This window comes from Nannospalax galili, unplaced genomic scaffold, assembly GCF_000622305.1.
Source record: "Nannospalax galili isolate Female #2095 unplaced genomic scaffold, S.galili_v1.0 scaffold56, whole genome shotgun sequence".
NCBI lineage: Eukaryota > Metazoa > Chordata > Mammalia > Rodentia > Spalacidae > Nannospalax > Nannospalax galili.
This window is the reverse complement of record NW_008340065.1, coordinates 3,276,075-3,298,954: the sequence shown is the minus strand read 5'-3', so window position 1 is coordinate 3,298,954 and position 22,880 is coordinate 3,276,075. Positions and strand designations below refer to the sequence as shown.

The 22,880-nt window shown below is 43.5% G+C and overlaps 1 protein-coding gene across 1 annotated transcript in view; it reads right to left on the bottom strand.

Annotated features, from left to right (window-relative positions):
• Window positions 1-22,880, bottom strand: part of Hydin (HYDIN axonemal central pair apparatus protein) — a 416,625-nt gene that overhangs the window by 116,502 nt on the left and 277,243 nt on the right. The window contains exons 35-42 of the mRNA XM_008834989.1: window positions 20,025-20,264; window positions 16,741-16,909; window positions 13,958-14,134; window positions 13,454-13,627; window positions 11,238-11,411; window positions 7,981-8,195; window positions 3,901-4,038; window positions 873-1,056 (exon numbers count right to left, since the gene is read on the bottom strand). Coding sequence (XP_008833211.1) covers window positions 873-1,056; window positions 3,901-4,038; window positions 7,981-8,195; window positions 11,238-11,411; window positions 13,454-13,627; window positions 13,958-14,134; window positions 16,741-16,909; window positions 20,025-20,264 — 1,471 coding nt within the window. The remainder of the gene's footprint in view (window positions 1-872; window positions 1,057-3,900; window positions 4,039-7,980; window positions 8,196-11,237; window positions 11,412-13,453; window positions 13,628-13,957; window positions 14,135-16,740; window positions 16,910-20,024; window positions 20,265-22,880) is intronic.

The following is a 22,880-nucleotide window of genomic DNA, read 5'->3' as shown; positions in this document are numbered from 1 at the left end:
ATCTATCTATCTATCTATCTATCTATCAATCATCTATCATCTATCATGTATCTGTATTTTTTAGAAAGAATCTTGTTATATAGGTCAGGCTGGCCTTGAACTTGTAAACTTTTTCCCTCAATATCCTGAGTGCTGGGATTACAGACCTGCACCACCACACCTGGCTGTCATATGATCATTGTTTGTTTGAGACAGGATCTCACTGCCTGTCTCTGGCCTGGAACTTTCTATGTAGACCAGGTTGACCCTCAAACTCACAGAAATCCACCTGCCTGTGCCTCCTGAATGCTGGGATTAAAGGCATGGGTCACCATGACTGGCCTGCCGTGTGATCTTGACTTCTACTCTGTCTGGGCTTTATTCTCCTCCCCTGTAAAATGGGTCAATAGTCTTCACAGGGTTACTGTGAGGACTCAATAACCCAAAGTGTACAAAATGTCTTATACAGTGTCAGGTGCACAGAATCCTACAATGTAGAGGTTGTTTTGTAAATTTACCAGTCCCATTAGTTTTAAAGGAAGGGGGTAGTTTGCTGAAACCAAGTCAATAAGCAAAACATCCTGGGTTAGGATGTCCCCAAGGTGTGTTCTCCTGAGCTCATTTGTAATTAGAAATTGACAGGGTACAATGTACTATTAGGAAAGAGGAAGGTGTCTGCTGCAGGGAGCTGGGTTTAGCCTTCGTTATGAACCCAATAACAGGCTGCTTCTGTCTCAGGCCTATCATATCAGATAAGAGACCCTGGTCACCTCTGAGATACAACTGTAAAAATGTCAAGTAATCCCAGTGGATTCTCATATCATGGAAACAGTGGAAAGTGCAGGAAACTCCTATTGGGCTTGGGAAGGCTAGGAAGTGGGGTGGGGCCTTGCCTTCTAGCTCCTTTTTGGCTTTCTCCTGGGCCTTCATGGCTATGTAATCCTGGGCCATGTTGAGAACGTAAATGTGCTCCCGGCTGCCGATGGCCTTCAGTAAGCAGAGGAGGGCAGCCGGTGCACTCCGAGCAAACAGTGTGTCCAGGCTATCAAACACCACCCCTTGGAAGCAGTCGCTCAGCTGAAGGCAGAGAGAGCAAGATGGTTACCAGTTGTTCTACGGAGAAACAGTTTGTTCTTTTGCTGGGTTCTGCAGATTTACTGGGTCCCCAAATAAGCAGCGTGAAACCAAATCTGAGGTGCTGGCATGAAATAAAAAGAGATCATTACAGGGCTGGAGAGATGGCTCAGTGGTTAAGAGCACTGACTGCTCTTGCAGAGAACCCAAGTTTGGTTCTCAGCATCCACATGGCAGCTAACAACCATCTGCAACTCCAGTTCCAGGGGATCTGATGTTCTCTTCTGACCTCCGAGGGATTGCGTGACACAGGTGCACTTACATACACGCAGGCAATACACTCATACACATAAAATAAAAATAAAAAATCAAATATTTTAAAAAAGAGGTTTACATAAAATTCCTACACCCTCCAAATAAGTGCATGTGAAGACTAAATATCTAGTCAGCTACAAAAGATCCCTCTGGAACATAACTGTAGAGCAAAGGATTAATTTTGTCTCTGTAGGATAAAGGAACAAAGAAAATGTCAGAATTAGGGTCTAGAAAGATCTATGAGGTGTATGAAAATAAGATGCAAAGAAAAAAAAAGAGTTCTCCAGCCCAGAATAACAGGCAGCAAGAAGAGTAATACTGCATGGGTCACCTACGTTTTTCTTTTCTTTCTGTGTGTATGTGTGTTTGCGTAGGTGCACATACACATGTGTGCACATATATGTGAATGCCTGAGGAGAACCTCAGAAATGGTCTACTCTTTTTTAAAGAGTCTCTCACTGGGACTCAAGGCTGGCTGGCCAGTGAGCTCTGGGATCCTCTTGTGTCTGCCTTCCCAGCTCTGCTATTAGAAGCACCTGCCGCCATACATGGGTTTTTATGTAGGTGCTGGGGCACCCAACTCAGGTCCTCATGGCTTACTCTGGCAAGCACTTTACTAACCAGCCTGTCTCCCCAGCCATGTACTTTCTTTACTGGTTTCACTGCCTCGGAGTGCAATGATCTTGGCAATATTAACCACTGAAGAGCAGCTTCTACCGCAATGCAGCGCTCCTCAAAGGAGGGCTATGCTGGCTAACTAGACTAGCCAGAATTGGTGACCTCTGGGTTGAAGTGAGACCTGGACTCAATGAATAAAACGTGGAGACCAGTTCAGAAGATACTCAACATCAACTTTGAGCATCCACCTGCATGCACACACATGTGAACACACCCCCCTGCACACAGGTGCTTCCCACATGCAAACATGCATGCACATACAACAAATTGTTCAGTTAATAGCAGCCCAGTTTGTAAAACCAAAGCAAACATACAACTGCAACTCCAGGTCCTAGTGAGCAAGGTTTACAGGTCTCTGTCTGAAACCATAAGCAACACACAGGCTTATAGGACATTCCTAAATCCTGCTGGTCTTGTTTTCTTTAACAGCAGAGCATTTTTACCAAAAAATGTGTGTGCGTGTGTGTGTGTGTGTGTGTATGTATGTATGTGTTGCTGGGAATCAAACTCAGGGCCTTGTGCAAGCCTAAGTAGGCATGTACCACTCAGCGACACAGCTCTAGTCCTCCAAATTAAAAAAAAAATGAACATGTTGGTTTTTGACCTTAAAAGCAATAACACCATTATAAAAGAATTCAGGGAGAGTTGATTTTCTTTAAGAGAGAGACTCTAGATAGGCTGACTAGATTCCAGTGGATAAACTTGCACTGGGGGCATCTGGGTACATAAACTTTACTCCATAGGCCCTAACATATATGACAGAATACATGAAATCCAGTGTGGGGGGGTGGGGTGTGGTGGGGGTGTGGATGGGAGAGGGGGTATAAAGATGATTAAGATATGTTGCATGAAATGCACAAAAATTCAACAAAAATATACATAAAAATAATTCAGAAATGTGAAAGATTAAAAATCTGTAGACTGTTGGGCAGGATGGCGCATGCCTTTAATCCCAGCACTCAGGAGGCAGAGGCAGGCAGATCTCTGTGAGTTAGACTTCAGCCTGGTCTACGTAGCAAGTTCCAGGTCAGCTGGGGCTACAGGGAGACCCTATTTCAAAAAAAAAAGGACAAAAATATCTGTAAACCATTAACCAAGCAGAACAGTTAATATGTACTTTAGGAGTTTGTCCTTTGTACATGACATTATTTGTAAATGTATGAAACACATTTTGCTTTATATAGTCTTTTATAACTTTACATATTGAAAAATATTTTGGGGACTAGAGAGATGGCCCAGCAGTTAAGAACACTCACTGCTCCTGTAGAGGACCCGGGTTTGGTTCCAAGGACCCACATGGCAACTCGTATACACTTGTAACCCCAGTTCCTGGGGATCTGATGTCCTCTTCTGACCTTTGTAGGCACCAGACATGTTGTGGACACTAGGCATGCATATGGCACACAAACATCCATGCAGGAAACCATTCATACACATAAAATAAAAATAAATCTAAAAAGTTTAAAAATATTTTACCGCAATTTACATAGCTTCAAGGTCTCATGATGAAACCCAACATGCCTCAAATTCATAATCTTCCTGTCTCAGCCCCCTAAGTGCTGGGTGTGCATCACTACACCAGGCAAATTCTGGCTTTTAATTGCTCACATCATTATTTTAACACACTGCTCTTTCTGTTTTATTTTGCTTTTCAATGTGTTTTCTTTTGTTCTGTGGCTCCTTAACGAGAGGAGCGGCAGCAGACCAGGCAGACGTCATGAACAAGAGCTGTGTGAAGAAACACACTTTTCTTCTTCGAGGCCCCTGGGCTCTGAGATGCTATGGTAGCTGAAGATGATCTAGAGTCTCAGCTCTCAGCCTGGGTCAGTGTGTGAGTTCCAAGCCTGCACGCACCTGTATCCTCTCAGCCAGGATCTGGATAAGAAGGTCATCAGGGAGCACACAGCTCATCAGCCCTGTCTCCCCTCCGATACTGGTGCTGACACTGAGCTGGCGCTGGGTAGGCCCCTGGAGGAGAGGGCTGGAGGGGATCTGTTGAGTGGGAGAAGGGCCAGAAGTCAGAATCCAGCTTTGTGTGCCAACAGCTACACCTATAAGCCATATACCCTCAAGAAAATTCATACAGCCCCTGGAAGCTCCGTCTCTATGAGGACTGCATTGTATAATACAAGATCCCTATTTTCTTTCAAGAATCACTGGTAGCCTTAAGAAAGGCTATTATGGGAGGGTCTTTGCATATATCCTGAACTGTATGCAGCTATTTATCTACTCAACAAATATTTATTGAGCTCCCATCATACACCAGGCCTCGGGGACTAGGGATCTAGCAACAAGCAGGGCTGACAATGGTGTTGCCCAATGACACTTATATCCTCATGGGATGCATGGAAAATGAGCACTTTAATGTAAGAATCAGTAATATAACTTTGGGTAGTGAGGCGTGTGATGAAGAAAGTGACTAGGTACGGGAATAAGGAGCAGTGATGGGGTTGGGGAATGGCTATGGAGAGAGGATGATCTGATCATATTACCTGGGTGAAATGAAAGACTAAGACAAGATCTAGACAAAGGCCTTTCTGAGAGGGAGCAGCAAGCTGCCTCCCATGAGTGTGTTTAAGATGTTTTGGGAGCACACAGGAGCCCAGTGTATCTGGAAACAGGTTAAGCTACAGGGAAGGTGGAGTGGAGGTGGGGATGGATGTCTCAATGGAACAGTGAAGGAGAAACTGGGGGCAGCTGAGGCAGAGGAGGCAGTCAGCACAACCATTCTTTGGAAGAACTACAGTGAAGGAGATTTAGGGGATGGATGAATTAAGGGTGGGAGGGGCATGTGAGGTCATGTGAAAAAAGGAAGCATATAATAAAAAGAAGGAAAAGGGGAGAGCAAGTACAATGTAGGAATTCAGTTTTGAGTAAGGGGAAGGGGTGGGGCCCAGTGCACAGAAGGACCAGAAGGGATGAGAGCAGGGGCAGGTGCTGTACTTGTCTTCTTGCTACATACTCCATGAAGGCAGCAGGGGTCATAAACTGAGAATGAGGACTAGGAGAGTATCTTAGCAGTCAGGAGAGGGAGGAGGGCCGCAGGATGGTCATCTTGAATGGAGGGTCAATTTACTAGGGCACAAATTTACTATGAAATTCATGGTATTACACTTAAGTCTATTGAAGAGAGATGAGTATTTTTATCTGGCTATGATCTGCTGTGTATGGAAAGGCAAGTTGACTGGGGGTGGAGAATGCCTGGAGAAAGTGATGAAGGGGGAGACACAGGGGAGCATGCACAGTGGTGGACCATGGGCTCTAAATGGAGGAAGGATAGTGAGGCAGGCGGTAGGCAGAGAGAATGCGGACTGGAGGTTTCTATGGGACCAATTACTAGCCAGAATAAGTCATCTGGAAAATTTATTTGAGGATGGTTGTCAGAGCGTGGCATGTGTGACACAAGGATGGTGGAGTTTATGGGCTAATGATGACCAGCGTCTAGGATATGGTCATGCTAGCAGGTAGTTAAGGAGGCCATGGGATTGAGGGGTAAGAATGCTAGATGAAGTACTATACAAAAGAGGATTTCTAACTGGTAAGTTCCTGGGGAAAGTGTCTTGTAAATAAAAGATATTATATTACAACTATATCTTTATTAAACAACATATTAAACATTTCTTCCCATTCGCAAGACAAACAGAACTGATCACAGTTGTTGGAAGACTCAGAGCTTCGAGAAGACTGAGTAACCATGTCTTTGGGATAAAGTTCTCTGACGGGAAACCCTGTTGTACAAATCATTTGAGTCTTGACACAGTGAGCAGTGCAGGCTTGTGGGGAGATTATGAGCTCTGATTTCTACTCTGACTTTCAGGTCTCTTATTTATCGAATGAAGGTTAGAACAAGAATTGGGATTTTTTTTTCTGTTGTCCTTGGAATATTCTAAGAAGCCTTACTTCATTCCTAGATGGACAGAACTCAAACAAAGAAAATTTACCATAATATTCTCTTTGTAAACAAATATATGAGTCTCAGTGTGTATGTAAACATCTGTGTAAAGAACATCACTCTAGGTCCTGGAAAAAGACGGTTAAACGAATGGTGTTCCCTAAGAAAATGAGCCAATGGTTTCAATTTAGAATTAAGGATGAGCACAAAACACACTTATGGGAGAAGTGAAGATAAGTGACCTTGTTGGTACAAATTCAGCCCCTTGAGATGCTCCATCCAATCTTTTAGGTCTCTTCTCTCATGAAGACTTCTGCTCCATCCCCTCTCCCATCTGACATTGAAGTCTCCTCTCCTATCATGACTCAAATATTTACTCCACCCAATTTGATGCTCAGTTTTCCTTTCTTGTGAAGATCTACAACCCTGCTCTACCCATCCATCCATTCAATGCACGGCCTCCTCCGTATGAAGGTCTTCACCTACGTCCACCCACCTCATTAACCTACTTTGGAACATCTGTTGCCTACACAGTAATAATCTCTGACTCCAGCAAGGCCTAAAAATCCTGAGCTCTTCCTGTTTCCCCAACTTTATGTCTTCTTAATTCCTTCTGTACCTTGGCTGGGCTCCTCCTGCTGATGTCATTTCACTGTCTTGCCCCTGGTTCTGAACACACTCACCCTTGCAATGACAACTTCTTTCCCTGTCTCCGAATCAAGTCTGCCAGAGGTCATTTAGAGAAACCTTACACCTGTGAGGTTATGGTTTCTAGTCTTGGTTGGGCCACCAGTGTTCTCAGCTACTTTTTCTTTGTCCCACATCAGTTCCTGGTTATGTCCCTCACAGTGGAGACGTCTGTGCTCTGCTACTCCCCTCCACCATATGCATTGCTTCCCGTAAAAGACTGCACCTCTTGCACACATCTCAGAGCCATTCAGTAAGTCCTTCTGCAACCTCCACCCTCCATCTTGCTTCTCTGCCCTATCTGTTATTTTAACTGTTATGAATCCCATAGGAGGCCAGTATCATCTGTGCTTAATTCTGCCCTTCCTTCCTTGTCCTGGAAGTTCATTCCCTCTAGGGTGGGCCTTATCCGTCTCCACGAGCTTATTCCTCTTCCCATCCCTCCTGTCCGTCCATCCATCCATCCGTCCGTCCATCCATCCATCCATCCATCCATCCACCCATCCATCCATCCTTTCTTCTTCCTTTTTAAAGAAAATAAGAAAGCGGTTTATTCTAAGCCAAACATGAACGTTAGGAGCTTGGGAACACAGACTGAAGTTATCCTGAAAGACATGTTCCCAGAGCTCCTTTCCTGATAGACCCACTTATGCCTTTCTAGGATTTGACTCTCTTGACCTCGGATTTGCCCCTCTAACACCTTCTTTTTCCCTTTCCTTTCAAACATCTTCAAGGCTTTTATTTATTTGACATCAATTATCTACCTAACTTGTTCTTCACTTTGCTCGTATGGCTCTGGCTTTAGCATTGCTTTTTGCCAAGATGGCTCTTCAAGTCCCTTGGCATGTGGCTCAAAACCTGTGACTTCTTTATGACTTACCAAAACTTTTTCTATAGCCTATGTCACTTATATTAATGGTTTAATCCTTTATATTCTTTAATACTAGGTTGAGTCATAGGATATTACTGTTATGGAGTTCTAAAATGGTTGAATATTGACCATTTTTCCTATGGCTCAACCAAGTTTCTTTAATACCCATCTCCTGTCACTGATCTTATTTTATGTCAGATAACTTGCAAGTGTGAACATCTCCCTCATCAGACTTTCCATCAGTGTGGCTTAAGTATGAGATCTTGCTTTCTTTACCTTTACTTCCTTGGCACCCAACACAGAGCCAATAACAGAAAAGCTGCTTTCTGAGTACCAGCTGGCTGAGTACTAAGTTCTGAAGGAGTGGTACAGGCACACGGCTGGCCTGGCAAGGACATCATAGAAACAGAGGGTGATGGCCTGGCTGTAGGATGTCAAGAAGGAAGAAGGGTTCTCAACCCACCTCCCAGGGAGCCCAGTGTACCTGTGGTGTTTCAGACTGGTGCTGGTGCTGCTGCTTCTGAGACCCAGACCAGTGGCTCTCTGCCTTGCCTTTAGGGAACAGTCCACTCCCACGTGCATTCTTTCCAGTTTTGAATTCTGAGGCCACTAGGGTGAGTTCTGAGGTAAACTTTCCTAAGTTCTCAGTGCTCAGTTGTGACGGTGCCCCGATGTTTTGGGTTATTGAAGACTCCTGGGCTATTAGGAGAAGGTGAATTTTTAGTAAAAGCCATCTTACAATAAGAAAGAAATGATAGTGAGATGGTACCTTGAAATCTATGTTATGCTCTTATGGAATACAGAGCCATCTTCACATGCAGCTGACTGACCTGGGTGGAAGAAGAGGCTTCATCCACTGAGCATTGGACAATAGGTCAGCCGAGAGCTCCAGTAGAGATGGGTGCCTGAACAGAATCAGCTACATAAATTACTCTTTCCTTCCCATTCTGTCAATAGGTCCTGAATTGGTCTGTGCCCACTTTCTCTTCCAACCCAGAGGCCAAGAATTTCTTAAGTTGTGTATACACTAAGGCCCTGCCTGGAGAACCCACCATTTGACCTTTTGAGACTTTGGCAGTGGTAAGGCCAAGGAATAAATAGCTAGGGCCTGGCCTTGTCTGCCAACAGCAGGACCACCCAAATGGGAAACGAGCTAAGCAGGAAGTGTATGACTACTGGTAAATATGACTTCATGAAGATGGTTAGGTGTTTTCATTCCTGACTCTCCTTCAATCAGACTGCCACGCATAAAACTGTTGTTTTGCCGTTCATAATGTTGTCAGCGTTCCAGTGTGGACTGTGTACTTATGACATGCCTCGGCTTGGACTAGCCACAGTTCAAGTGCTGGATATCTCGGTGGCTAGTGGCTTCTGCTCAGCACAGGAAGGCAGGGACTTCACTACTTCATTCCGGCCTGTCAGCTCTGCAGCAGACAGCAAATGCAGGTTAGGGACTAACCCTTTCATGGAGGCTCCCAAAGGTATAGGAAACTTCTGGACTGTGAAAAAACAATGCACCACTCATCCTCTTTAAGCTTCTAGCAGTCTCTGACTCTGCTCATTTATAGGTTCAGTGCCTTTTTATTTTTTAAAATATATCGTAGTTATATGTCAGCTTTCTGCTTGACATTGCTTCTGGTGCTGAGAGTATAGGAGTGAGGAAAATTAACACAAATCCTCGCTCTGGAAGTTTCCATCCTGAGAGCAGTGGGGACCGATAACAAGATGAAATAAGTGAAATCAGCAGCATGCTAATAAGTGAAAAAGGCTCCCGAACAGGAGTGGTAGGGCAGGAGGATGTGAAGGCCCCACCTCACTCCCTTGTCTGAAGCCTAGGGTTCCTTCCTTCTCCCTGGTATCTGCCCTGCTGAGTTCCTGCCTTTGGGACCCTCACCCACCACTTCAGTGTCTTCTGGCTTCTCTTTTACCACTCCCTCCCAAAAGGTAAGTCCTCCTCCAGCTCTCCCTCCACACTATCCCTGCCCTGCCTTTCTGGATTAATTCCATCTACTCCAGTGCCTGCAATTCTCAGTTCACTGAAAGACTCCCTGAACCCCATCCCCAGCTTAATGCTACTTCTCAGTTCAGGAGCTCAAAACTACCGTTTGGCCAGGACATTCACATAATGCATAGATCTCTATGAAATGTAGCTTGTTTATCAGAAAAGGAGACCAGAATTTAAGGGCATTAGAATTATGACATCGCTCAGGGTTTCCACTAAAGAACTATTTCTCTTATCTACTAGCAAGGAACTTTATTTTTTCATGAGCATCCTAAGCAGAGGTACCAGGTTGAAAGGTCCAGTCAGTTTTATCAACTAGCTGATATGGTAGAAGTGTTAGGAATTATGTTATAATGTTATGTGTAGTTACATAAAAAGGATCCATCTCTGAGCAGGTATTTTGTGCTCAATATATTTTTTCTTGTGTCACTACTTTCCTGCCCTGTGGTCCTTCGATGACCAGATGGAGCCAGGACTTCTGATGGGAAGACCATACCAGCCTCACTATGATGAGATACAAAAGCTTGATACATTTTCTGTCAGTCTTACTTATCCTTGCAGGTTCCCTACCTTGGTAAATGACATGACTCATCTCCTTGTTTCTGTGGCTAGAAATCTTGGTGTTCTCATCCTCAAATACCCCCGGATCATTCAAGTCTTCATCAGGCAGGCGGATATGGGGCCAGATGGGCCAAGACCATTTGTTTTCTGCTTCCCTATGACTTCTCTCATGTTAAATGAGCTACTAATAATACTAATAATAGGAATATTATGTCTTATGACTGTTGGGAGACCACAGCCAGCCACAATTCCTCATGAAATCAAATTCTTAATCAAGATCAGCTACCATTGACCTCAACCAGTCTTCCCAGCTCTGATTTACTATCAGCTTCCCTGCTTTCTGCATTGAAATGTCCTTGCTTCTATTTTTTTCAATTAATAGTCTACTGTTCCTCCAAAGCCCATTTCCATGAAAACTACCTCAAATCACCCTTGTTGGACCCTCTTGACCCAAACTTTCTCTTTCACAGAAACTGGAATGTCTATAGATGTAGTCGTTTCCTCCGTGCTGAATGAGTTCTGTGCTGAATGAGCCTCCCTTCCAAGTGTCAGCCCATCAGTGATGTGGGCTGCATCTCACTCACTGTCTTGTTCCTAATATGTCAAGTGTACACCTGCACCGGGCAACGCAGGACACCTTCAAATGTTAGGTGAAGAGAATTCTTTGGCTAAGTTGGCAGCATGTTACATGTCAGCCTTCTATCAGACAGTGAGAGAGGAACTCAGTGTGGTACACAGAGGAGTGGTTTTATCAGTAACAGTTACTGCTGCTTGATTATCAGAAGCCAGAGAGGGATCTGGGGAGAGAGCTCAGTTGGTAAAGTGCTTGCTATACAAGCATAGGACCTGAGTTAAATCTCAGAACCCGTGTAAAAAGCTGGGCACAGGTTCACACCTATAATCCCAGGACTGAGGAGGTAGAAACTGGAGGATCCTTAGGGCTTGTTGGCCAATCTGGCCCAAGTAGTAAGCTCCAGGTTGAGTAAGAGGCTCAGCCTCAAGAAATAAGGTGTGATGCTCCTGGGGAATGACACCCGAGGTTGTCCTCTGGCCTCCACGTGTACATGAATTCACTTGTATGCACACTGACACATACATGTACACATACCACACACACACACACACACACACACACACACACACACACACACACTTCCAGGGAGGAGAATGGATCTTACTTGACTCCTCTCCTTCCCTCATGGACTGCTCTATGGCAGCCCTGATGCAGAGCTCCCGGGCCCGAATCCCTGGGATGTTGTTGCTGTCTGACATGGCTTCCAGGACAACAGAGTCAATGTTCAAGCAGGCTGCATTGTAGTACTTGGCCATGCTGATGGCATTGGCTGTCTTTCCTGTGAAAAGGGCCAGGGATTGAATTGCATGGTTCTCACTTGCTCAGTGACAAACACAGAAGCCTATAGAACAGAGGGCCCCCATGGAGGGATTTCTAAGTGTTTTGCGACCAAGTCTCTTGAATGGCTAGAACTTGCAGCAGCAAAGAAGCTCAGCACTGTGAGTCAGAGCTGCAGATGTGTTCCTAATCCCACCACTGAGGCACGTGGGCATGGGCCACACCCTTGCTGGGTTTTCTCCTCAGGTTATAAAGCACATCCTACCAGGTGCTCCTTAAAGTACTGTATAATCCCTGCTGTCTTTGAGTCTATAGGAAGACACTTTTGATTTAAAGAATAACCCATATTGACTTTGTTTTTCTCATTTCAACATACTTCCATTAAAAAGCAGAAAATTCAGAAATAACAGATAAGAGCAAAGAAAAAGGATTTATAACCCACTTATACTGAGATATCCTAGTTGGCCTATTGCTGCTAAGCTGGCACATATAATGACACTATTTATATTTCTCATTGAAAGAAATGGGAGTGTGGCTGGGGATGTAGGTCAGTTAGTAGAGTGCTTGTCTAACATGCACGAATCCCTGGGTTTGATCACTAGCATCTCATAAACTGGGCATGGTGGTATGCACCTACAATCCCAACACTTGGATGTGGTGGCAGGAGGATCAGAAGTTCAAGGTCATCTTCAGCTGTATAGGAGTTTGGGCCAGCCTGAACTAGAGACCCTGTCTAACAAGAAAAGAAAGAAAAAGAATTCATGAAATGGGTTACCCAAGAGGCTAAGGTCATCTTCAGCTGTATAGGAGTTTGGGCCAGCCTGAACTAGAGACCCTAACAAGAAAAGAAAGAAAAAGAATTCGTGAAATGGGTTACCCAAGAGGCCGAATTATAGCCCCTAATTATGTGTCTGTCCCAGTCCTTGGAATCTGTAAGCATGTTACCATATACTGTAAAAAGACTTTGCAGATGTGATCAGTTTATAGACTCTAACATGGGAGATGACCCTGGATTATTTGAATAGCCTCAGTCTTATCACAGGGGTCCTTAGAAGAAAAAAAGCAGGAGGATTGGAGTCAGAGCCATTGATGTGAAGCAAGAGCAAGATACTGGGAAACTGCCCCGCTGACTGTGAGGATGGAGGGCGTCATCCTGAGCCCAAATTGAGGTAATGTTTCTAGAAGACAAGCAAATGGATTGTTCACTAGCACCTTGTAAAAGGAACACAGACCTGCTGACCTCTTTAAGATGAATGGACTCCAGACTGAGGGTAAATCTGTGTTGTTTCAAGCCACTGAATTTGTGGTAATTTGTTATAGAAGCAATAAACTAATATAAATTACAAATCATAAGCTTGACATTTTCTCTTTATGGAAAATAGTACGTCTCCAATGTTTCTTTTCTAAACTTTATTTATTTATTTATTTCTCTCTCTGTGTGCGTGCGTGTGTGTGTGTGTGTGTGTGTGTGTGTGTGTGTGTGTATACATTTACCATGCCAGCATGTGTGGAGGCTAGAGGGTGATGTCCAGGATCTCTTTCGTTCTTTTTCCACCTTATTTTTTGACAGTGTCTCTTACTGAGACTGAGGCTCACTGTTTTGTCTAGACCGTCTGGTCAGTGAGCCCCTGGGACCCAACTATCTTTGCTTCTAACATTGGGTTACAGTCATGGACCATTGTGCCTGGCTTTTATGTAGGTTCTGGGGATCTGAACTCAGGTCCTCATGCTTGCTTAGCATGCACTTTAACCACTGAATCATCTCCCCAGCCCTGAATAGCTCCTTTCTTTTTATTGTAATACACTTGCATGTCACTGTTTTTCTAACTGTGGTAAAATATACACAAAACCATTTTAATTTCTTTTTTAATCTGCTTTTTGGAGACAGGGTCTCTGGGCAATTACCCATGGTTACTCTGGTATGCTGTTCCTCAAATGAGATTGTTACTCTCTGCCCTGACCACATAGCCAATGGTGCCATGGTCCTTTATGGAAGAGACATGGCATCTGAGATCACAACGGCCTCTCAGAATTGTCACATACCTGACAAGGGTGTTCCATGGATGATAATGGCGATACCTTTCCGGTTCTTGGCCAGGCGGCCTTCTGCAGAAATGTCGATGCCCAGGTGGCGAGCAATTGCTTTATTCACTGGGTTATTTTCTACCTCTCCAACTTCCTCTGCAGATTGGCTATCAGTGCTCTGGATCTTGTTAGCTGCAAATTAAAGATACTGTGAGTGTGTGTGTGTGTGTGTGTGTGTGTGTGTATGTGTATACATGTGCATGTATGTGTACATCTAAGAATTTACATGGGTACTGATGGAGATGGAAATGAATTTTTCTTTTAAAATAATTGCATTTCAAGATGCCCAATTCTGTAGTGTATGAAGATACCATTTTTGGCTAATAATTTTTCCCTACTTATGTCTGAGTTTCTTCCTGCCTTTTAATTTAATTGGTTGAGAAAACAAACCTGAACCAGACCCCTAAATCTTTATTTCTGCCCAGATAGAACTGGTCCCCCAACACTAAAATACTCAGTTACTTTGAAATGTTAGTTTTTTCAGGCTTTCCTCATCCTCATCTTCATCTGGGTAGCTCTTGGAATCAGTCATAAAGTGGCGCTCTTCCAGGTTGGGTGTGGCAGAGATCCCTCGGCTAATTGATGTCCTCTTTGTGCTGGTGGAGGTTCCCTGATCTGATGTGGGCATATCTTCCTCCTCTGTGAGGGAGCAAAGGATGAAAGCATGGGAAAAAGTTGGGAGGAGAGAAAGGGGCCGGACTATCCAATCCTAACATGCAAGAACATCAGTCAGTTGGCAGTCTAGAACTTTCTCTGCACATGGTGTTTCTGCATTTTAACATTTGGTTAGATACTGAAATTATACATTTGTTCAGGAAATTTTGAGAGCTCAGAAGAGTCCCTACTTATAAAGTCCAATTGTCAAAAGAACTCGAGATAGAAAAATGGTAATTGAAACTGGATTTTATAATGCCAGCACAGGAGGATCTCACTATGAAGCCCAGCTGGCCTGGAACTTACCATGTAGACAATCCCAGGTTAGCCTAGATCTTACATTGATCTACCTACTTTTCTCCCCTGAGTGCTGGGATTAAAGGCATATGCACCATGCTCAGCTTAGATTTTAATTTTCAATTTTCCTGCATTATGCTGATTTCACACTGTACACACCAGCCTGGAGCCTGCGTTTCCTCCTTAACTTCTCATTAACATTTCCCCCTGTCATTGTTAAGCACATTGAGCATTTTGTCAGACCAGAACCCACCTTATTGCCCCCCTTCCAGAACATCTCAGTGGGTACAGTAGTCTGACAACACAAGGTGATCCCTTCTAACTTAGGCAAGATATCCATGTTGTTGAGACTTGAGATATGACTGGAGGCAGCTGCCCTTCCTGAATCATGGTCAGGGAAGTCACAGAAGAAGGGTGCATAGCATGAGAGCAGTGCGAGCAGGTGCTAAGTGAGGCATTGGTGGGAAGCAGAGAAGGTGCACCCTAGGTTCCCACTATAGCCACCAGCCTTGGCTCTGCACCACTTTCCACTGGGACAAATGGAAAAGCAAACCCATAACTTTGGTTTGTATGGACTTTGAGAGCGCCAAGGCTCTTATCTGCCTCTTTGAGGTCCTTTATACAAAGCAGCCCCTTGGTGTCTCCTGCCTTAGGCCACTGGGCATTTCCTCTGAGTTGATCTGCCTCTCCTCTTCCTGACTGCTAGCTCTCCAAAGGGGCAGAGCCTTGTGCTGTTTATTTTTTCCCAGCCTTTTTAATATCTCAGAAGGTGACTTTATCTGAAAATAAGTCCTTTAAATAGGCAACGTTTTGAGGCGATCATATGGCTGTATCCTGATTCAATGCAACTGGTATTAGCATAAGAAAAGATTAGTATAGACACTGCAGTGGGAGGACCCAGGAGGAAGAGAGAACTATCCACAGAAGACGGGTTTCAGAAGGAACCAATCCTGACGATACCTTAAGCAGTGATGTCTAGCATCAAAATTATGAGTGCTGTCTGGTCTGTGGTATTTATAATGACAGCTCCATTAAACTAATGCAGTGCTCAGCAAACATGACCAGGATACCAAGTGGAGGGGCAGCCTTTATTGCGGGCCAAGTGAATATTCTCCAACCAGGTACGTTTTCCTTGAGAGACCATGGGGCAGGAGGAGCAGATTCTATTCAGTCCTTCAGTTTATCTTTCATACACCACACACTGTAAAGCACTGTCAAGTCTTGGTTGCTGTCCCATATACTAGGTTTACAAATAAGGACTATGTGATGACTAGTCATGGGTGTGCCTCTGTGTGTGCATGTATGTGTGTGTATGTAAGAGAGAATGAATATGAATGCATTCATGCCATGGCACACATGAAGAGATCAGAGGAAACCATGAGTGTTAGTCTTTGCCTTCCACCCTTTACACGGGTTCTGGGGATCTGAATTCTGGTCCTCATACTTGTGTGGCATTTTATTCACTGAGCTGTCTCCTCAGCCCTGTGATATCGCTTTTGATGGGAACTTCTTGTCTACCGGGACACACAAGTATGAAAAAAAGAATCACACATGTGAAGACTGTGACACCGAAGACAGTGAGAATGGGCTGGGAACATTTCCAGTATTAGGGATGGAAAAGAGGGAGGAGAGGGCCCAGGATCACGAGCCACATAGTCCTACACATCAGAAAGGAGGCCCTTCTGCTCAAGCACAAGAAAGGTTTAAGAGATAAGAAGGTTCAGGGCTGCCGGACCAGAAAGGCAAGATTATGAGAAGGCAGGGTATCTCATGATTGGCCCTGAGGACCATGGAGGGGCTGACCTTCTCTCAGGTAAATTCCCCTGATCCCATCATTTACCTTTCTGAGGGCACCAATATCTACCTTGTGTGATGCACTGCTTTCTATTACCTCAGCATGTCCTTAGGAAACAGTGCCACATAGTGACAGCCATTAGTTAGCCATTAGCCATGGTCTCCAGGGTCAAAAGATTTGGACTAAAATCTGTTTCTGCTGTTTACAACTATGGACCTGGACTCTGTGCAAATCCCTTGGCTCAGTATTTAGCACATAGTCTCTTACCTACATTAGCCATTTTGAAGTCTCAGTACCCCACTGGCCTCTAGTGAGAGCAGACTGTGTCCTAGCCTCTGCACCTTTAATATTGAGATTGTTTTGTAAGTGTCTTGAACAGGATAGAAAAGGTACCTGGCAACTGGCAGGTGCTCAGGAGCTGTCTGGTGCCAAGACAGGGGTAATTCAATGAGACTGGAGGAATGGCTAGAGCCCAGGGTATTTCATACTGAATTCTCACCGTTATCCTGTGTCACAGTCTCCATATATTTTGCCTTCAACTGCTCTTCTTTTGACTTCTCCACTTCCTTAAAGTACTCGTATACTTCTTGGGGCAGGTTTTCCCCAGGGTTGCGGGGAGGCAGCAGCAGGGTGTTGTAGGAATCATAGTCCTTCAGTTGTCGCAACATCTGCTCAAGGGGAGGATGAGGATGGGGCATAATTATACTATGTTTTATTTAGGTGAAATTAAAATTTAATTTCACATGCTTTTTCCCTCCTAAATCTGCCATGTATATTTCAAAAATATAACAAAATGAAGTTCTAGAAAGAATGGGCTTCTAGAATCTTGCATTGATGTGACAATCTGTATGTGAACCTTCTCAAAGATCTCCATTTTCAGTTATTTGAAAGCAAAGCCCTCGTTAGTGAGCTCTTTTAAAAGAATACGGAAGGGAAAGAGGTCAAGGACATTTAAAACATCTGTGAAGAATAAAGAGCAGGGCTTGTCCTCTCTCTTATTACAGACTTACCATGAAGCTCCAATCAAAGGGAATGGTGCTGATGTTGGGATAGACATACTGACCAATGAAATAGAAGACATTCAGTGTAGATGTATTTACCCATTGGAAGATACAAAGGCTGAGTGGGAGAGGGTCCAGAGAAAACAGAACCATCTTCTCTAAGCTATTCCCAAATTTGTGATCCACAGAAACCATGAGGTAGCAAATATTTATTGTCTTAAGTTGCTGAGTTTTGGGGTAATTTGTCATGCAGGAAAGACAACTAACACAGCACCAGACTTCATGAATGGCAATAGTTTACCAGAAGACAATGGAGCATCACATTTAAGATACTCAAGTAAAGTAAATGTGAGCTAAGGACATTGTATGCATCAAAATAATCTTCAATTGTAAGACTATAAAAACTCGATGTAATTATGAAATAAAGCAAGTCATAAACTGAAAAAACCAAAGGAAATATATGCCAAGTCACATGATAGTCAAATGACAGGAAAAGAAAGATTCTTGGGGTGGGGAAGAGAGAGAGAGAGAGAGAGAGAGAGAGAGAGAGAGAGAGAGAGAGAGAGAGAAATGTTAACAATTCAGTGACATTGAGTTTTCCATCAGACCTTGGAGGCTGGAAGATGGCATATTTTTCAAGGGGCAGAAGAACCATTGGTCCAGAATTCTATATCCAGTTAAAAAGTTCTTCAAGAATGAACAATGGAGAGATGGAGACATTCTCAGATGAAGGAAAGTGAAGAAAATTTCACCAGAAAACCCACCTTGAAGGATAACTAATAGAAAGGGGATGGCAGGGGCAAATATGAGCAACTTGCAAGGACAATATATCTGAAAATGTCATAGTAAAGCTCATTATTTTGTATGCTAACTAAAATTAACAATAAACAAAATAACTAACACTGGATCTTTAAGTGGAAAGAATGTAGTAAAAGAAGAGATCTTAGAGTCTCAGAAAGAAAATGATGAACAATGGAAAGAGTAAAAAAGTATGTCTCCTTCTTCCCTGGAGTTTCCCAACAAAACTAGAATTCTCTCTCATATAAGGAGATATTCAAGACAGTTATATTAAGAATGAGGAGGGTAAATCCCAGTTGGCCATGACAAGTTATATAAGCATAATACAGTGTGTACAGCAATAGCTAAAGTAGCTATATAAAGGGGCATACTAAAATGGTCTAGGTAAATCAAGATAGAATTCTAGACAGTATTGAAAGAACCGATAAGAAGGCAGAAAAGTATACAGAGAAGAAAAAACAAAAACAACAAAACAATAAAGTGGCAGGTGTAAGCCCTAACATACAAACAATTACATTAAATGTAAATGGTCTAAACATATAAACTAAAGACAGAGATTGACAGGGTATATGTGTGTATATCTCTGTGTATGTACATATTTGTGCACATGAATGTGTGCACACACATACATGTGTGCATGTATGTGTGGAGTGCAGCAGTCAATGCTTAGTATTTTTCTCAATCACTCTCCACTTTAGTTTTTGAGTCAGGGTCTCTCACTGATTCAGCTAGACTATCTGATCAACAAGCCACAAGTAATACTTGTCTCTGCCTGACCAATGCTTAGATTATAGGTGTGCACTACCACTGTGCCTGACATTTAATTGAGTTTGTATACATTTCATACAATAAATATTAATCGTATTTAGACTCCTCTCCCCCATCCACCCTTCCCAAAGTCTCTGCCACAGTACGTCATACATTCTGTCATATATATCAAGGTCTATCAGGAACATTTGTACCCAGATGTTCCTTGGTGCAAGTTAATCTACTGGCATCTAGTCAGCCTATCTAGAGTCACTGCCTTAAAGAAGATCAACTCACCCTCACCTGGCAGTAATCAGTTGCCAATAGTTTGTTGGCTAAGGTTGGGGCTTCTTATCCATTTCTCTAGTTCTATGCTGGATTTTTGTCTGGTTTAAGTTTGCATGGGTCCTATGCATGCTGTCGCCATTGTTGTAAGTTCATATGAGCAAGTTCCTCAAAGCCTGGAAAACTCTGTTCCCTTGTGGTCATCCACACCCCTGGCTCTTACAACCCTTCCATCTCCTCTTCCACAACTGTCCCTGAGCCCTGGGGTGGCTGAAGTTAACTATAGGAGTCCTGTCCAGTGACACTCTGCAGTCTCTTATTCTCTATACTTTGGCCAGTGTGGCTTTTGTGTTAATCACCCTCTATTGCACGAGGAAGGTTGGTTGGTGAGAGTTGAGAGATGAATTAGTATTCTCTCTACCCCCTGTTCTGCTATGTTTCCTGAGACTTAGGCATAAAGGTTCCACTGTAGATGTGCCGCTTAGGGCTGTGTGCCCGGCTTTTTTTATGTGGGTGCTGGGGATTGAACTCAGGTTCTCATGCTTTTGAGGAAAGTATTTCACTGGCTGAGCCATCTCTCCAGTTCATATTTTTTAAATGTCTTAATTCCAGGCAGTCTTCAAGAAACTCCTTCAAATATAATGATGTGGGAGAATTGTTACACAGAGTTCTTTACTATACAAATATTAACCATAAACACACACTGGTTTTTAAAATTTTGTTGTTTAAAATGCATTTTGGAATTACAAAGAAGCAATAAATTCTCTTCAGGGGAAAAGAAACAGGCCAGGAAAGCTTACAAAGTGGGGATCAGAAAAATGGTAAGGAAGAACTAATGGAGAAAGAGGAGGGAAAGGCCTAAGGGAAAGTCCTCCATGTAAATGGAAGAGCACGAATCAGTGACTGTGCCCAGCATATAGGGAGATGGAGTTTGGTTTTGGTCTCTGCTTACCTTCTCTTCTAAGAGATACTGTTGGTCAAATTCTACGGAGTAAAACTCAATTGGGAAGGTGCAGGGATTCCTCACAATCACCTTGGCCTCATCTCCAGTTGCATAAGGCAGCAGTGGCCCCAGTTCTAAAACTGAAGGGCTGAATTCCAGGCGTGGCTCCAGACCTTGCCCCTGTGCCAGCAGCACAAGCTGCTGAGTGCTCTGACCAATCTGGAACAGCAGGGTTTGGCTGTAGAACTTCTAGAAAATAGGAAAACAAAAGCATCTGATTTTTTTTTTCTGCCACATGGTATGTAAAGCTAAAAACCACCAAGAGACCCAAACTTCTTCTCTTCAGATGAAGGGACGCAATACTTTCCTTATAAAGTAGCTCAGGAGGAACTACTGTAATGGGGTATTTAAATGCTGGGTATCTAGCATACTGGGCACTGTACCAAGGGCTTGTTCACTTGTAGCAGGCTTTCTAAGTGTCACCTTCATGTCTCTCAGAGCTTCCTGTGTGTTCCGACTTCCAATTGCCACCATCTGTAGCTCTGGACCCGAGGCTGCCATTTTCCATGGGCAGCAGAGGGCACATCAGAAAAATTGAGAGGCTGAGTCTGAAATGGGCAGCAGGCCCCAACCTTAGCCAAGGAACAGTTGGCAACTGATCACTGCTGGATGAGGGAGAGTTGATCTTCCTTAAGGGAGTGATTCTAGATAAGCTAGCTAGACTCCAGTAGACAAACTTTCACTGAGGGACATCCAGGCATAAAAGCTTGACTCGTTATACTTTAACATACATGACAGAATACATGAAATCTGAAACGGAGGCTTTGGGGGTGCCGATTGGGGAGGGCGGTCTAAATGTGGTTAATATTTATTGTATGAAATACACAAAAATCAATAAAAATATATATTAAAAAATAGAATAGCTTTCAGGGAGCAATAACCTCCACCACAGATCCTCAGAAACACAGCGTAAATACCCCATCTCCCTTGCTAGTGGGAAGGATTATTTTGAAATGTGTGCTTTGATTTACCCTCCCCTCCAACCCCAGAATATGGCAGAATGTAAGAGTTAGGGCATAAGAATGTGGGCTCAAGGGCTGGGACCAGAGTACAGTGGTAGAGCCCTTGCCCAGCACGCACGAGGCCCAAGTGTTCAATTCCTATCATCCTCACACATACAAAATGCAGCTGCATCCCTAGACTCTACAGAGGCAGAGCAAGGCTAGAGAGTCTGCACTTCAGCCAGTCCCCAAGGTGATTCTGATACATGGAGTCATGGCTTGGGTTTGGGGATATGAATGGCTTCACAATTTGAGGTCCTGATTATCTTAGCTAAAAGGGGAAAGTTAGTTGGATGGAATGTATATGGAAATATTCACATACACAGAAAAGTATCTACTGCTGGAAACAATAAAATTAACCGAGAGGGCTTTCTATGTAAATATGAACTTTACAGCTCATGATTCAAACCTTACACTTTTTACTTATATTTATATAAGTATTCTAGATTCATGTTATAATGTCTTAAGAGTTACTGGTGGGTGAGAATTATATTGGTTTTAGGGCTAGTCAGTTACTTGTACATAGCAAAAGAAGTTCTACTTGGTGGAAACATAGGATTTATTTTGTGCAATTCCAATTCAGTATTTATGGACCCATATGAACAAATAAACCTATCTATCTTGGTACATGTAGTGATGTTTTCCTTGTTCCAGACTGGTACAAATCCAAAACCAGGCTAAGGATGTAGCTCAGTGATGGAAATACTTGCCTGGAGTGCACAACACCCTAGGTTCAGACCTCAGTACCACAAAGAAAATAATAAAATAAATTCTGAATGTTGAGTTAACTTTCAATAGTCTCAAGACGCTCTTAAGAATGACAAACACATTACTAATTTTCTTCCCAAAAGGACTGGGGAAGGAAAAGGAAAAACACCTTAATATACAAATTACAGCACCATCATGGAAAGCTCAAAGGTGTAATTCATTGTAAAGTTCAGTGAGAGGCCCGCAGTCACATCACCTAGATCTCCCATCCTGTGCCTCTGCAGTGTAGCTACCCTGATCTAACTGTGAGAATCCAGAGCTAACCCCGGCCCCCCACAGAGGTGCCCAGCAGGATGTTACTTCCTATTTCCCACATCTAGAAACAAGCAAACCTGACACAGACAGATGGGACTGTCCAAGGCCAGAGTTGCTGAAATTCAGGCAAGCAGGAGGCTAAGGTAATAAAATTAAAATCTTAGATATCAATCTTTAATTCATCAAAAGCAGACCCCAACAAAACTAGAAGTCAAGGCTGGAGCATGGTGACACATGCTTGTCACCCGAGCCTAGGGAGACGGAGGCAGGAAGGACTGCCACAAGTCAAAGGCCAGCCTGGGCTACCGACTGAGATGTCTCAAAAAGCAAAACAAACAAAAGGGATAATGTCAGCCTGGCTTTGTGGTACAGCCTCTGATCCCAGCATCGAAGAGGAAGAGGCAGGAGGATCTCTGGGTTTATAGTGAGTTCCAGGCCAGCTGGAGCTACATAGTGAGACCCTGTCTCAAAAGTTAAAAAAGAAATAAAGGAAGAAAAATTCGGTGGGCAAGATTACTTACTGTTGGGGCTGGAGAGATGGCTCATCGGTTAAGAGCACTGGCTGCTCTTGCAGAAGACCTGGGTTTGATTCCTAGCACCCACATGGCAGCTAACAACTAAGTGTAACTCTAGTTCTGGAGATTCAACACCCTCTTCTGGCCTCTGTTGGCATTGCATGACATGGGTGTACTTACATACATACAGGCAAAATATTCATACACATAAAATAAAACTAAAAAGTAGGGCTGGAGAGATGGCTCAGTGGTTAAGAGCGCTGACT